The 14,667-nt window shown below is 36.9% G+C and overlaps 1 protein-coding gene across 1 annotated transcript in view; it reads left to right on the top strand.

The window, feature by feature from the left end:
- The window catches only part of OC90 (otoconin 90), a 177,446-nt gene that overhangs the window by 26,938 nt on the left and 135,841 nt on the right, over window positions 1-14,667 (top strand). Inside the window, exons 3-5 of the mRNA XM_053715947.1 lie at window positions 2,532-2,706; window positions 7,771-7,883; window positions 8,090-8,218. Of these exons, the coding sequence (XP_053571922.1) occupies window positions 2,532-2,706; window positions 7,771-7,883; window positions 8,090-8,218 (417 nt within the window). The remainder of the gene's footprint in view (window positions 1-2,531; window positions 2,707-7,770; window positions 7,884-8,089; window positions 8,219-14,667) is intronic.

Raw genomic sequence — 14,667 nt, 5'->3', positions numbered from 1 at the left:
TAGGAGGTTCATATGCTAATTTCTTAGACCTTGAAGGCCACCACTAATCTAAATGCATTTTGATAGTTTTTCGCCACTAGAGGGCATTAGTTCACGTATTTCATATAGATAACATTGAGCTCAAGCATGTGAATTTACCATGGAGACAGCTCTGGCTAAAATGCAAGTCTGTCAAAAGAACTGAAATAAGGGGGCAGTCTGCTGAGGCTTAGATACAAGGTAATTACAGAGGTAAGACGTGTATAATTATAACTGTGTTGGTTATGCAAAACTGGGGAATTGGAAATTAAGGGATTATCTATCTTTTAAAACAACAAAAATTTCCTTGACAAAGCATACCTGCGAAACGTACGTCGGAACTGAACTGTTCTATATTGAGTTTTATCACGTCTCTACACTAGCCAGGACACCTGGGGGCTTAGCGCTACTGTCTTGCTACTAAAGAGGTTTTGGTTTCGGCGGTCACACTCCTGCTGATCCATTTACCTCTTTGCAAGTTTGGCGATTTGAAGCATTTATTACAGCATATCTGCTTTTGTACCCTTACATTGTGGTGTTATCAAGGCTTATGTGACGCTTTTATATATTTTAAAATAAATTTGTATCCAAGTTTTGCCTAGTGTACTGTTTTCCCATCAGTATAAAGTGGGAGTGCGCATATCCTTGAGCTTAGTGGAAAGCTCCAACAAATGTGAGTAGTCATTTGTTACAAAACAACTACTTCCTCAAAGTGCCATTACAGATTCACACTATGTTGCAATTTTCTGTTTCCTTTTTTATGGGATCTCACTGAGGAATGCTAACAAGCTGAAAAACTCATCCAGAGGACACAGACATATCCTTTATTCAGAACTTTATTTGGTTTTCCTTTTATGATTTTTGTTATCACATTTATTTCAAACAAAAATTCTGGTGTTGACTGTCCCTTTTAATTTAAAAAAGCCGTTGTCTCTATAACACTAGCTAATGCCAGTAAAACTATACAAAAGCTCTAGTTGCTCCTCTCTATGCTGTTGGCTTGTGTGTGGTAGTATAGGCAACTTCCTCTATGTCTGGTGGTCCTGCCCATCCCTGACACCTTTGTGGCAGGAATGTTTCCAATTACTTGCCAAATTCAACATAAATATACTGTTGTGCCTGGATACTGTGCTACTCCATTTTAGGGTTCCTTTGTTGAGGAAGCAACAAGGTTACTTCTGTATTTCAAAGAAAGTGATAGAGCTGAGGAGCCCTATGGAGGTGCGCTTATATGTGATGAGAGCATATATCACAATGTATAAAATCCAGAAGAGATGACAGCACTCCCAAATAGATGGGTCATGGTAAAGTCCTGTAGAAACAGAAAGAGAGGTGCCACATAGAGCAGTATCATGTGCACAGGGTACACAGAAAACACAAAATACCAAGCAGATGGCTACTCACAAGGGAGAGGGCACAGAACGGTGCCAAACACAGCAGGCCGGGACCTCAGAAAGTCACCGACAGACTCGCTTCCAGAATCCAAGGCAGGTCATGTGGTAGTATCTCACCAATCAGAGGAGTGAGCTTCAGAGAACATCATAGATACCTGAACCAATCCGCAGTAAACAGGAACGGCTGAAGGTGTGTGGTGTATTTGTCTGTATAGAGCAGTCAAAATAGCCATTGCTTGATCCAGGCAGCAAGCTTAACTCACTACAAGGGTACAGGTGTTAGAGATTCTTTATTACATACCCCTTTTGCAACAGATATGGTTTGACTGTGATCATAAAAGGACTGCTTAATCAAGCCTACAGTGCATCATAGAGTAGGCTTGAAGTAATGGGGGAGAGAGGATTATAATTGTTATCATTATTTTTTCTTCTGTTCCATTTTCCATTTACTGGTATATACCACATTATGAGCATGAGAACTGCCACGTAACTGCCACGAAACCTAATGTTCTCCATCCATTCTATCAGTTATCATACTCTTCAGTATATTATTTTGAGATGTTGGTCTTCTTCATATCCTTGTAGTTCAAAAATGTTCAAATGAGTCATAGAACACTACCCTTATGATTAGTATGCATTGCGTTTATGTATGGACAATGTTGTGATTCTGAAAATGCAGAATTCTATTTATGTACAAGTTCTCCTCATAATAAAAAATATAATAAAAAATTACATATTTTGACTGGTCTGATGTCCATTGCCAGTGTTCATTGGCCAAAACAAGTGCTTTCTATGCAACAATTCTACAATGAAGGCAGGATTTGCAGTCTTCTTTAAACAGTTGATGTTGAGATTTGTCAGTTATTTGAAAAATGTTTTTGATCTCTATAATTCCAGGTGCTTGGTGATGTCTGGTGACAAGCCTCCCTGTTACTAAAACAAGTGAACAATTAAATGTTGTGTTTTACATCAGGAAATGTTAAATAATTCTATTGCAAAAAGGATATGAAAGGAGCTTATTAGCAAGTTTTATTATTTACATCAAGTGATCAGAATCAATATTTTTTCAGATATAATAAAATAGACAAAATCTAATGTATATTTATGTTTTGCCCATAGATTGCTTGGGATCCCATTTTACTTGGCTGCAAGCAATATTTACGAATTTTCCAGCTTTACTAAATTTTGTGAGCAAATTAAAATGTGTCACTGGGCTTTGTCCCAAAGACTTTGAAGACTATGGCTGTACGTGTAGGTTTGAGATGGAGGGTCTTCCAATTGATGCAACAGACAGGTAAGTTTTATAGAAGCATTTTTATTTCTATGAGGAAATTTTATCAAGCTGCATTTGCAGGCTCACAGCTTCTGAGACTTTAAAATGCAACCACAAATTTAAAAAGCAGTTCATACTCACAGGTGGCGGAGACAATTCACCCTGAATGAGCGAGTTAGAGATGATTGCACGGCCCTGCAATCATGTAGCCAATCAATTGCAAAAGAGAGTTCTTGTGCAATCCTAATTTTTTCCAAGCGATTGTAGACAGACAGGTTCTATGCTTGAGAACTTGTCCTTATGTAGTTGAAAAATTGTAACCATATATGGACTTGATTGCAAGTGGAGAGCTAATTATCAATCCTGTTCACACTCTGTGTTTGACTTCAGTTTTTTGAACGCTTCAGGTACAAATTGAAATTAAAAAGTTTTCTCTTGTGCACTAACCTGACACTTGCAAAAAGCCAAAGATAGAATATTGCAACCACATTAAATTATTCCCCTATTGACTTCAATGGAGCACAAAAAGCTGAAAGAAAAAAAATCTAACACCCAACAAACCACGTAAACCTGATGGCATTTAATCAAATGCGCTAACCCGACATGAAATATTAATATTTAACATTCCAAGGTTCTTCACATAGAAGAATATTTTCTATTTATTCATAAATACATATTTCTATTTATTATGTTTTTTAGTACAACATATATCTATACCTATCAGTGTTCCCTCTAAGGCCAGTTTTGCTAGCATCCCAGCAGGGAAACAGTTAATAAGGGAACCACAATCTTGCAGTCTGCATTGTGTAATGTTTGCTAATTGTACTAATTAACTGTTTTACTGCTGGGTCGCTCAGAAAACTAGCCTTAGAGCACTGGTTTTCAAGCATGTCCTCAGGCCTCTCTAACGGGCCAGATTTTGGGGATATCTAAGCAAGAGCACAGGTGAAATAATCAGCTAATTAGTAAATATGGTTATTTAACCTGCTCTCACCCAAGGTAATCCTAAAAATCTGGCATGTTGTGGAGGCCCAAGGACAGTCTGGAAAATCAGTGCCTTAGAGTGAACTCTGATACCAATATATATATATAAACACAGTCCAGCAATTGCACTCTCTGGATTTAAATCACAGCAAAATTTATTGCGAACGTTTTCGGAGCATTCACTCCTTCCTCAGACTGAAGAAGGAGTGAATGCTCCGAAAACGTTCACAATAAAGTTTGCTGTGATTTAAATCCAGAGAGTGCAATTGCTGGACTGTGTTTATTGAGAAATATTATGCACCCTGGTACTTTGTTTTGTTGCGCGAGTGGGAGTGTGCTTTTCCAATCTATTAGTTACTATATATATATAAATTATGTATAGGTAAAGATTTATACATATATGAATATCTATTTATAAATACTTAGAACATATTTCCCTATGCGAAGAACATTAGAATGTGAAATACAGGGAGTGCAGAATTATTAGGCAAATTAGTATTTTGACCACATCATCCTCTTTATGCATGTTGTCTTACTCCAAGCTGTATAGGCTCGAAAGCCTACTACCAATTAAGCATATTAGGTGATGTGCATCTCTGTAATGAGAAGGGGTGTGGTCTAATGACATCAACACCCTATATCAGGTGTGCATAATTATTAGGCAACTTCCTTTCCTTTGGCAAAATGGGTCAAAAGAAGCACTTGACAGGCTCAGAAAAGTCAAAAATAGTGAGATATCTTGCAGAGGGATGCAGCACTCTTAAAATTGCAAAGCTTCTGAAGCGTGATCATCGAACAATCAAGCGTTTCATTCAAAATAGTCAACAGGGTCGCAAGAAGCGTGTGGAAAAACCAAGGCGCAAAATAACTGCCCATGAACGGAGAAAAGTCAAGCGTGCAGCTGCCAAGATGCCACTTGCCACCAGTTTGGCCATATTTCAGAGCTGCAACATCACTGGAGTGCCCAAAAGCACAAGGTGTGCAATACTCAGAGACATGGCCAAGGTAAGAAAGGCTGAAAGACGACCACCACTGAACAAGACACACAAGCTGAAACGTCAAGACTGGGCCAAGAAATATCTCAAGACTGATTTTTCTAAGGTTTTATGGACTGATGAAATGAGAGTGAGTCTTGATGGGCCAGATGGATGGGCCCGTGGCTGGATTGGTAAAGGGCAGAGAGCTCCAGTCCGACTCAGACGCCAGCAAGGTGGAGGTGGAGTACTGGTTTGGGCTGGTATCATCAAAGATGAGCTTGTGGGGCCTTTTCGGGTTGAGGATGGAGTCAAGCTCAACTCCCAGTCCTACTGCCAGTTTCTGGAAGACACCTTCTTCAAGCAGTGGTACAGGAAGAAGTCTGCATCCTTCAAGAAAAACATGATTTTCATGCAGGACAATGCTCCATCACACGCGTCCAAGTACTCCACAGCGTGGCTGGCAAGAAAGGGTATAAAAGAAGAAAATCTAATGACATGGCCTCCTTGTTCACCTGATCTGAACCCCATTGAGAACCTGTGGTTAATCATCAAATGTGAGATTTACAAGGAGGGAAAACAGTACACCTCTCTGAACAGTGTCTGGGAGGCTGTGGTTGCTGCTGCACGCAATGTTGATGGTGAACAGATCAAAACACTGACAGAATCCATGGATGGCAGGCTTTTGAGTGTCCTTGCAAAGAAAGGTGGCTATATTGGTCACTGATTTGTTTTTGTTTTGTTTTTGAATGTCAGAAATGTATATTTGTGAATGTTGAGATGTTATATGGTTTCACTGGTAAAAATAAATAATTGAAATGGGTATATATTTGTTTTTTGTTAAGTTGCCTAATAATTATGCACAGTAATAGTCACCTGCACACACAGATATCCCCCTAAAATAGCTATAACTAAAAACAAACTAAAAACTACTTCCAGCTTTGATATTAATGAGTTTTTTGGGTTCATTGAGAACATGGTTGTTGATCAATAATAAAATTAATCCTCAAAAATACAACTTTCCTAATAATTCTGCACTCCCTGTATTTACATTAAATGCATAGTTAAACACTTAATTAAATATGGATATTGCATAAATATGATTTTACAGTTTTCAGCTACTTGACTGCAAAGGGCTCCAATGCACTCATACATATATAAATATATATATATGTATATATACTGTGTGTATATATATATATATATTTATATATATATATATGTATATATATATATTTGTGTGTGTGTGTGTCTTTATATATCAACATATTTGTTTATATGTGTATATGTCTGTAAACATATAAATACACAAACATATATATATATATATACATACAACCATATACATATCTAGACATGTATATGAATGTATCTATGTTAAAGCACTTTGCAGTCCTTTTTTTCTAACACCTGAGACCTCATATCTTTGAGCACTTAAAAAGAATGTTATGCAATTTTTTATTTCAATCATTTTTATTATTTAGTGTTATTATGAGTGTAACTGTACTTGCTAATGTATTTTTAAAGTATTTTGTGCAACTTTTTATTAGAGCATAACAGTTAACCAGAGCTCTGAGGTCGCGCTATCCCATCGCATGTTAAATTTGATCGTCCTTGATGTGTTTACTTTTAACATACACGTGCTACTTCTGATGCGCACAAACAGCTGCAATAAGCCAGATATTGCTTGCGTGCCACAGTTAGCGCCCCACTCGTAATCTGCCATATAGATAGATAAAATAGTAAGAATACTCCGTAAATCCAAACCCCCTTTAGTGCTTGACTGAGCTTCATGTGATAACGATATCCTTATGAAATTGCATTATAAAATATATCATTCAGGTGTTAAGCAAAATTATATTTAAAAGTATATTTATGATGCGTATTAAAAATGAGTTTCACGCTAAGCACTTTTCCGACTCAGATTTCATAAGATTAATTAATTGCATTTCAGAATAATAGGCAAAATAAAAAAGGGATTTCGATATTATTTAATTATTATTTACTGTTTATAAATTATGTATAGATTTTTTTATTTAATCCTTTATTTTTGCTTAAAATGGGATATAATGTTTGTTCATTTTAAACTGAAATAATACAGCAGTGCTAGGTAAATTTATACTAAGTCTGATTAGGTTGTAATAGCTTCCCACAATGCTTACTGGCTAATTAGTACTTCCTTCTGATGTTTATATTAAAATCCTCCTTTTTTTAAAAAAAAATGTATAAAAACTTTAAGAATAATATCTTTTTAATAAATTAAAAGTAAATAATTAGAAAAATGGATATAATTTGCTTTCTTTCATTCTAGCCTAATAACCAAATTATATAAATCATCTGACTGTTTCATAAGCACTAAACACAAAATTTAAAGAAAGAAAATAACTCATTGGGTAGCTCATTTAGCAGATTTAAACAAGTCAGAATGCTTGCTTTTCCCACAGAAAAACCCTGGGTACACTGTTTCCAATGCAGCAAAGGATTCTGGGTAAGACATGCAAATAAGGGTTCACAATGACTCTTCTATTTCAGTCTGCTTTTCTGCAGACTGCCTTTACCCCATAGCCTGCTGTTCACACAGTTTTAAGCTTAGCTAGGGTTTGTACAGTGTGATAAGCAAGCCTTCTGACTTGTTTAGATCTGCTAAATGAGCTACACAATGAGTTATTTTCTTTAAATTACATATAAACATGATAATAACTACATTCATGATAAATATTGAATCCAAACAGTCTAACAATATTCTACAATAATTAGATTTTTTGAATTAAAGAGAAATGAAACCCAACATTTTTCTTTCATGATTAACATAGAGAATGCAATTTTAAACAACATTCCAATTTACTTCTATTATCTAATTTGCTTAATTCTTTATATATTCCTTGTTAAAGAATTAGCAATGCACATGGGTGAGCCAGTCACACTAGTCATCTATGTGCAGCCCCCAATCAGCAGCTACTGAGCCTATTTAGATATGCTTTTCAACCAAGGATATCAAGAGAATGAAGCAAATTAGATAATAGAAGTCCATTGGAAAGTTGTTCAAAAATGCATGTTCTTTCTAAATAATGAAAGGAAAAAATGTAGGTTTCATGTCTCTTTAACACTGTGCTTGATTTACCTCCAGCTGTTGCTTCCAGCATCGCAAATGTTACGAAGAAGCTCTTGAATTGGACTGCACCTGGGACCCAGCAGAATTTTCCACTGATGTCAGCTGTCTGTCCAAAAACCTTACATGTGGTATGCCAGTCACAATATAAAAAGCCAATACAATACATGTGTTTGGGTCACTATCTAAATGCATTACTATACTTTATTTCTTTTTTCAGTGTATGAAAGAGTAAAGTGAAATGTACAGTTAATTGTTTTCTTTTTATGTCCTCTAACAAAGTGTAGCAGATGCTGAGAAATAGATCTGTAAATGACTCCTTGTTTTGTTCCCCTAGAGGCTGGAGGTTCTTGTGAACGGCTTCTATGTAGCTGCGACAAAGCGGCCATTGAATGTTTTCTAAACGCGCACATTAACGTCTCGATGAAAGGTGTGGATATCACATCCTGCCCAGCTTTAGTTACAGGTAATAAGTGACACAGTGTTACTGCTCTGGTAGTGGTGATAATTACTTACATACAGGTGGCCCTTTGAATTCCAAAACAGTCTATCTCCCCTCACTCCCTTGCTTTTGTTTAAATACCATTTAAAGGGACATTAAACACTTTGAGATAGTAATATAAAAAGATAAATCATACTCATATATACTCTTCAATATACGTTCATTATTTATTGTGTCCCCTTTTCCTGTAATTCCATTCTGAAATTGTGAGCTTTTCAGTTCCTGTTAGAAATGGAAGTGTGAACCCTGTTATATCCCACACAGCCATTGGCTGAATACTCTAGTGACCTATTTATAACTGTCCCTAATTGACCACAGCAGATAATGTAACCTAAGTTACAACATGGCAGTTCCCATTGTTTGTAGGCACTTAAACATTACACATATTTTGTCAATAAGCAGCTAAATGAAACAGCTAATGAAATTAAACAGCTAATGAAATTAAACAGCTAATGAAACTTTTAAAAATAAATCTACATGTTATCCTCAGCCTTTTCTTTGAATACATCATTCTGTCTAAGATTTATTTTGTGTTTGTGAAAAAAAATGTGTTGTAAAGTGCAGAAGGGTATGAAAATAATATTTATGGGAATTTTGTATCATCATAAAATGATTTGAAAGGTCAATATGCTTAACTTAGGGAGGAGAGTAGTTAACACAATACAGTTATCCTGATACAGCTAAAGAAAATGATATTAATAATTCTGTAGATAAAGATAGGGGAACACAATGTCAAAGATTTGTGATAAGATACAAAAAGCATAACAGACTAAACAAAACTACTAAAGAAGGAGTGCCCTGCTCCGAAGAACTTACAGTCTACAGCTTGAGGGTGCAGAAACATAAGATTTGGGGTATCTTGTAACACATCAATGTATTTATTAGCTTCAGTGCAAAAGAAATACTCAATGTACCTTCTAAATATGTTTTGCAAGATACATTAAACTAGTTTCTGTTTATTATGAGACCACCAAGTCAGCTTTCCCTAATGCAAATACCTGACTTGACTGCTTGTATTTGATATATTAGGGGAATTTAAAATATAGCAGACACAAAGTGCATATGTAAGTAAATACGTATTAATAGATCAGTTAAGCAAAAGGTTGTTAAACAAATGGTTAATTTGAACAAAAATACAGAGCAATAATATAATAATTCCCAATAAGCAACAGAAGGGTATGAAAAAGAGTCTGTACGAGAAATATAAGAATGCAGCTATTCATTGTTTCCATGAAAACAATGTATAATTGAAGGACCACTTAATGCAGTAGAATTGCATAATTACAAGTGCATAATAAAAAGACAATGATTTAACACCTACTCTGAATTTCAAAATAGCAGTCACAGTATCATCTGACAGACATCAGCCAATCACAGACTAATATACGTATACCCTGTGAATATTGCATAAATATGCTTTCACATGTTTTCATCTACTTAACTGCGAAGGCCTCCAATATACTGTACAATGTGTGTACATATGTATTTATGTGTTTATATGTGTATTTATGTCTGCAAATACATATATACACATATAAATACATATGTACACACACACATATATATATATACAGTATATATATATATACATACATATACATGCATATACATCTTTAGACATGTATATGTATGATTCTCTATCGGCTAGATTACGAATTTTGCGGTATGAGTGAAAAAGCAGCGTTAAGGCTCTTTTTCACTACCGCTGGTATTTCGAGTCTTGCAGGTTTAGCTGCACCGCACACTTTTTTGGCCGTAAAGCAACGTAACTACAGCAGCTTTCAAAAAGTCCTTTTTCAATGGGACTTCCTTTGCGCCGGTATTACGAGTCTGCCTGGGAGGCCAAAAAGTGAGCAGTACAGCCAATACCGTCAAGATCCATACCGTAAACTGAAAGTCAGTAGTTATGGGTTTTATGCTACAACGCCGTAACATAAAACTCATAACTAAAGTGCTAAAAAGTACACTAACACCCATAAACTACCTATTTATTTAATTTATTTAATTGTAGTGTAAGGTTAGCTGTTAGTGTAAGACAGGTTAGGTTTTATTTTTCAGGTAAATTTGTATTTATTTTAGCTAGGTAGTTAGTAAATAGTTAACAGCTATTTACTAACCAGTCTAACTAGTTAAAATAAATACAAACTTACCTGTGAAAAAAAAATAAAACCTAAGATAGCTACAATGTAACTATTAGTTATATTGTAGCTATCTTAGGGTTTATTTTATAGGTAAGTATTTAGTTTTAAATAGGAATAATTTAGTTATTAATAGTAGGTTTTCTTTAGATTCATTTTAATTACATTAAAGTTAGTGGGTGTTAGGTTTAGGGGTTAATAACTTTAGTATAGTGGCGGTGACACTGGGGGCGACAGATTAGGGGTTAATAAGTGTAGGTAGGTGGCGGCAACATTGGGAGCAGCAGATTAGGGGTTAATAACTGTATGCAGGTGGCGGCGGTGGCGGCAGGTTAGGGATTAATAAGTGTAATGTAGGTGGCGGCGATGTTGTGGGCGGCAGATTAGGGGTTAATAACTGTAATGTAGGTGGCGGCAATGTCGGGGCAGCAGATTAGGGGTTAATAAGTATAATGTAGGTGGCGGTGATGTCGGGGGCAGCAGATTAGGGGTTAATAACTGTAATGTAGGTGGCGGCAATGTCGGGGCAGCAGATTAGGGGTTAATAAGTATAATGTAGTTGGCGGTGATGTCGGGGGCAGCAGATTAGGGGTTAATAACTGTAATGTAGGTGGCGGCAATGTCGGGGCAGCAGATTAGGGGTTAATAAGTATAATGTAGGTGGCGGTGATGTCGGGGGCAGCAGATTAGGGGTGTTTAGACTCAGGGTTTATGTTAGGGTGTTAGGTTTAAACATAAATTTTCTTTCCCCATAGTAATCAATGGGGCTGCGTTACGGAGCTTTACGCTCCTTTATTGCAGGTGTTAGACTTTTTTCAGATGGCTCTCCCCATTTATGTCTATGGGGAAATTGTGCACGAGCACGTAAAACCAGTTTAAAGCAGCGCTGGTATTGAAGTGCAGTATGGAGCTCAATTTTGCTTTACACTGCTATATTGCCTGCTAATGCCGGGTTTTTGTAAACCTGTAATAGCAGCGCTAGAGGGAGGTGAGCGGTGACAATAACTTGCAACTTAGCACCGAGCAGCTCTTACCGCAAAAATCGTAATCTAGTCTTAAGTTTCTAACACCTGAGACCTCATATCTTTGAGCCCCTTATAACTTTTTTGTGCATTTTTTAATTAATTTTTATTCAATAGTGTTATTATGAGTCTAGCTGTAATTTGTAATGTATTTTTCATGTGTTTTGTGACACTTTTTTGTTCCGTAAACAGTTAAAGGGACAGTCAAGTCCAAAATAAACTTTCATGATTCAAATAGGGTATGCAATTTTAAAAAACTTTCCAATTTACTTTTATCACCAATTTTGCTTTGTTCTCTTGGTATTCTTAGTTGAAAGCTAAACCTAGGTAGGCTCATATGCTAATTTTTTTAGACCTTGAAGGCCGCCTCTAATTTGAATGCATTGTGACCACTAGAGGGTGTTAGTTCATGTGTGTCATATAGATAACATTGAGCTCACGCACGTGAAGTTACCTAGGAGTTAGCACTTACTGGCTAAAATCCAAGCTTAGATACAAGGTAATTGCAAAGGTAAAATATGTGTATTATTATAACTGTGTTGGTTATGCAAAACTGGGGAATGGGTAATAAAGGGATTTTCTTTCCTATGGCATGCAGAGTCCACAAATCATTCCAATTACTAGTTGAATATTCACTCCAGGCCAGCAGGAGGAAGCAAAGAGCACCCCAGCAGAGCTGTTAAGTATCACTTCCCTTACCCATAATCCCCAGTCAATCTCTTTGTCTCTGTCAAGGGAGGATGTGCGAAGTTGGTGTCTGAAGATATTTTAATTCTTGTATGGGTACTTTTCCCTGAAAGCAAGGATTTGGGGCTGTGCTGTGTCCATGTTAATCTCTTTAGTAAGAGTAATGGTGGCTTGTTAGCAGTTAGAAGGCGACGAGGTGGTCCTTGCTTTATTTCTAATAATTATGCTATCCCCATTATACTCTGTTTTTTCTTTTTTTACGTCACTTGGCTAGATTACAAGTTTTGCGGTATGAGTGAAAAATTAGCGCTAAGGCTATTTTTCACTACCGCTGGTATTACGAGTTTTGCAGGTTTAGCTGCACCGCACAGTTTTTTGACCGTAATGCAATGTAACTACCGCAGTTTTCAAAAAGTCATTTTTTAATGGGACTTCCTTTACGCCGAGTCTGCCTGGGAGGCCAAAAAGTGAGCAGTATAGCCAATACCGTCAAGATCCATACCGTAAACTGAAAGTCAGTAGTTATGGCTTTTATTCTACATCGCCGTAACATAAATCTCATAACTAAAGTGCTAAAAAGTACACTAACACATATAAACTACCTATTAACCCCTAAACTGAGGCCCTCCCGCATTGCAAATAATAAAATAAAATTATTAACCCCTAATCTGCCGCTCCCAGCATCGCCACCACTAGAATAAACATATTATCCTCTAAACCGATATACTCCCGCATCTCAAACACTAGTTAAATATTATTAACCCCTAATCTGCTGCCCCAATGTCGCTGCCACCTACCTACATTTATTAACCCCTAATCTGCCGCCCCTAACATTGCCGCCACCTACCTACATTTATTAACCCCTAATCTTCCGCCCCCCAACGTCGCCGCCACTATACTAAAGTTATTAACCCCTAACCCTAAGTCTAACCCTAACCCTAATCCTAACACCCACTAACTTTAATGTAATTAAAATACATCTAAATAAAACCTATTATTAATAACTAAATATTTCCTATTTAAAACTAGTTACATTGTATCTAGCTTAGGTTTTATTTTTATTTCACAGTTAAGTTTGTATTTATTTTACCTAGGTAGACTAGTTAGTAAATAGTTATTAACTATTTACTAGCTACCTAGCTAAAATAAATACAAATTTACCTATAAAATAAAACCTAACCTGAGTTACACTAAAACTTAACCTTAGACTACAATTAAATAAATTACATTTATTAAATACAATTAACTAAATTACAAAAACAAAACACTAAATTACACAAAATAAAAAAGAAAAGATCAAATCTTTAAACTAATTACACCTAATCTAATAGCCCTATCAAATAAAAAAGCCCCCCCCCAAAATAAAAAAAATCCCCTAGCCTAAACTAAACTGCCAATAGCCCTTAAAAGGGCCTTTTGCGGGGCATTGCCCCAAAGAAATCAGCTCTTTTACCTGTAAAAAAATACAAACAACCCCCCAACAGTAAAACCCACCATCCACACAACCAAACCCCCGAAACCCCCCAAATAAAATCCTAACTAAAAAAACCTAAGCTCCCCATAGCCCTTAAAAGGGCATTTAGCTCTTTTTCCACCCAAACCCTAAGCTACAAATAAAACCCACCCAATAAACCCTTAAAAAAAACTAACACTAACCCCCAAAGAGCCACTTACAGTTTTTGAAGACCGGACATCCATCCGTAAAGAAGCCGGGAGAAGTCTTCATCCAAGAGGCAAGAAGTTCTCAACGAAGCCGGGAGAAGTCTTCATCCAAGCAGCAAGAAGTGGTCTTTCAGATGGGCAGAAGTCTTCATCCAGACGGCATCTTCTATCTTCATCCATCCGGCGCAGAGCGGCTCCATCTTCAGGACATCCAGCGCGGAGCATCCTCTTCTTTCCACGGTTCTTCTCGAATGAAGGTTCCTTTAAGTGACGTCATCCAAGATGGCATCCTTTGAATTCCAATTGGCTGATAGAATTCAGCCAATTGGAATTAAAGGTAAAAAAATCCTATTGGCTGATGCAATCAGCCAATAGGATTGAGCTCGCATTCTATTGTCTGTTCTAATCAGCCAATAGAATGTGAGCTCAGTCCTATTGGCTGATTGGATCAGCCACTAGGACTGAAGCTCAATCCTATTGGCTGATTGCATCAGCCAATAGGATTTTTTCACCTTTAATTCCGATTGGCTGATAGAATTCTATCAGCCAATCGGAATTCAAGGGACGCCATCTTGGATGACGTCACTTAAAGGAACCTTCATTCAAGAAGAGCCGTGGAAAGAAGAGGGTGCTCCGCGCCGGATGTCTTGAAGATGGAGCCGCTTCACGCTGGATGGATGAAGATAGAAGATGCCGTTTGGATGAAGATTTCTGCGGGCTTGGATGAAGACTTCGGCCCACTTGGATGAAGACTTCTCCCGGCTTCGTTGAGGAATTCTTTTGCCGCTTGGATGAAGACTTCTGCCGCTTCATTGAGGATGGATGTCGGGTCTTCAAAAACTGTAAGTGGATCTTCTGGGGTTAGTGTTAGTTTTTTTTAAGGGTTTATTGGGTGGGTTTTATT

Source organism: Bombina bombina, chromosome 5 (genome assembly GCF_027579735.1).
Source record: "Bombina bombina isolate aBomBom1 chromosome 5, aBomBom1.pri, whole genome shotgun sequence".
NCBI classification, from domain to species: domain Eukaryota; kingdom Metazoa; phylum Chordata; class Amphibia; order Anura; family Bombinatoridae; genus Bombina; species Bombina bombina.
This window is presented reverse-complemented; position numbering and strand designations above follow the sequence as displayed.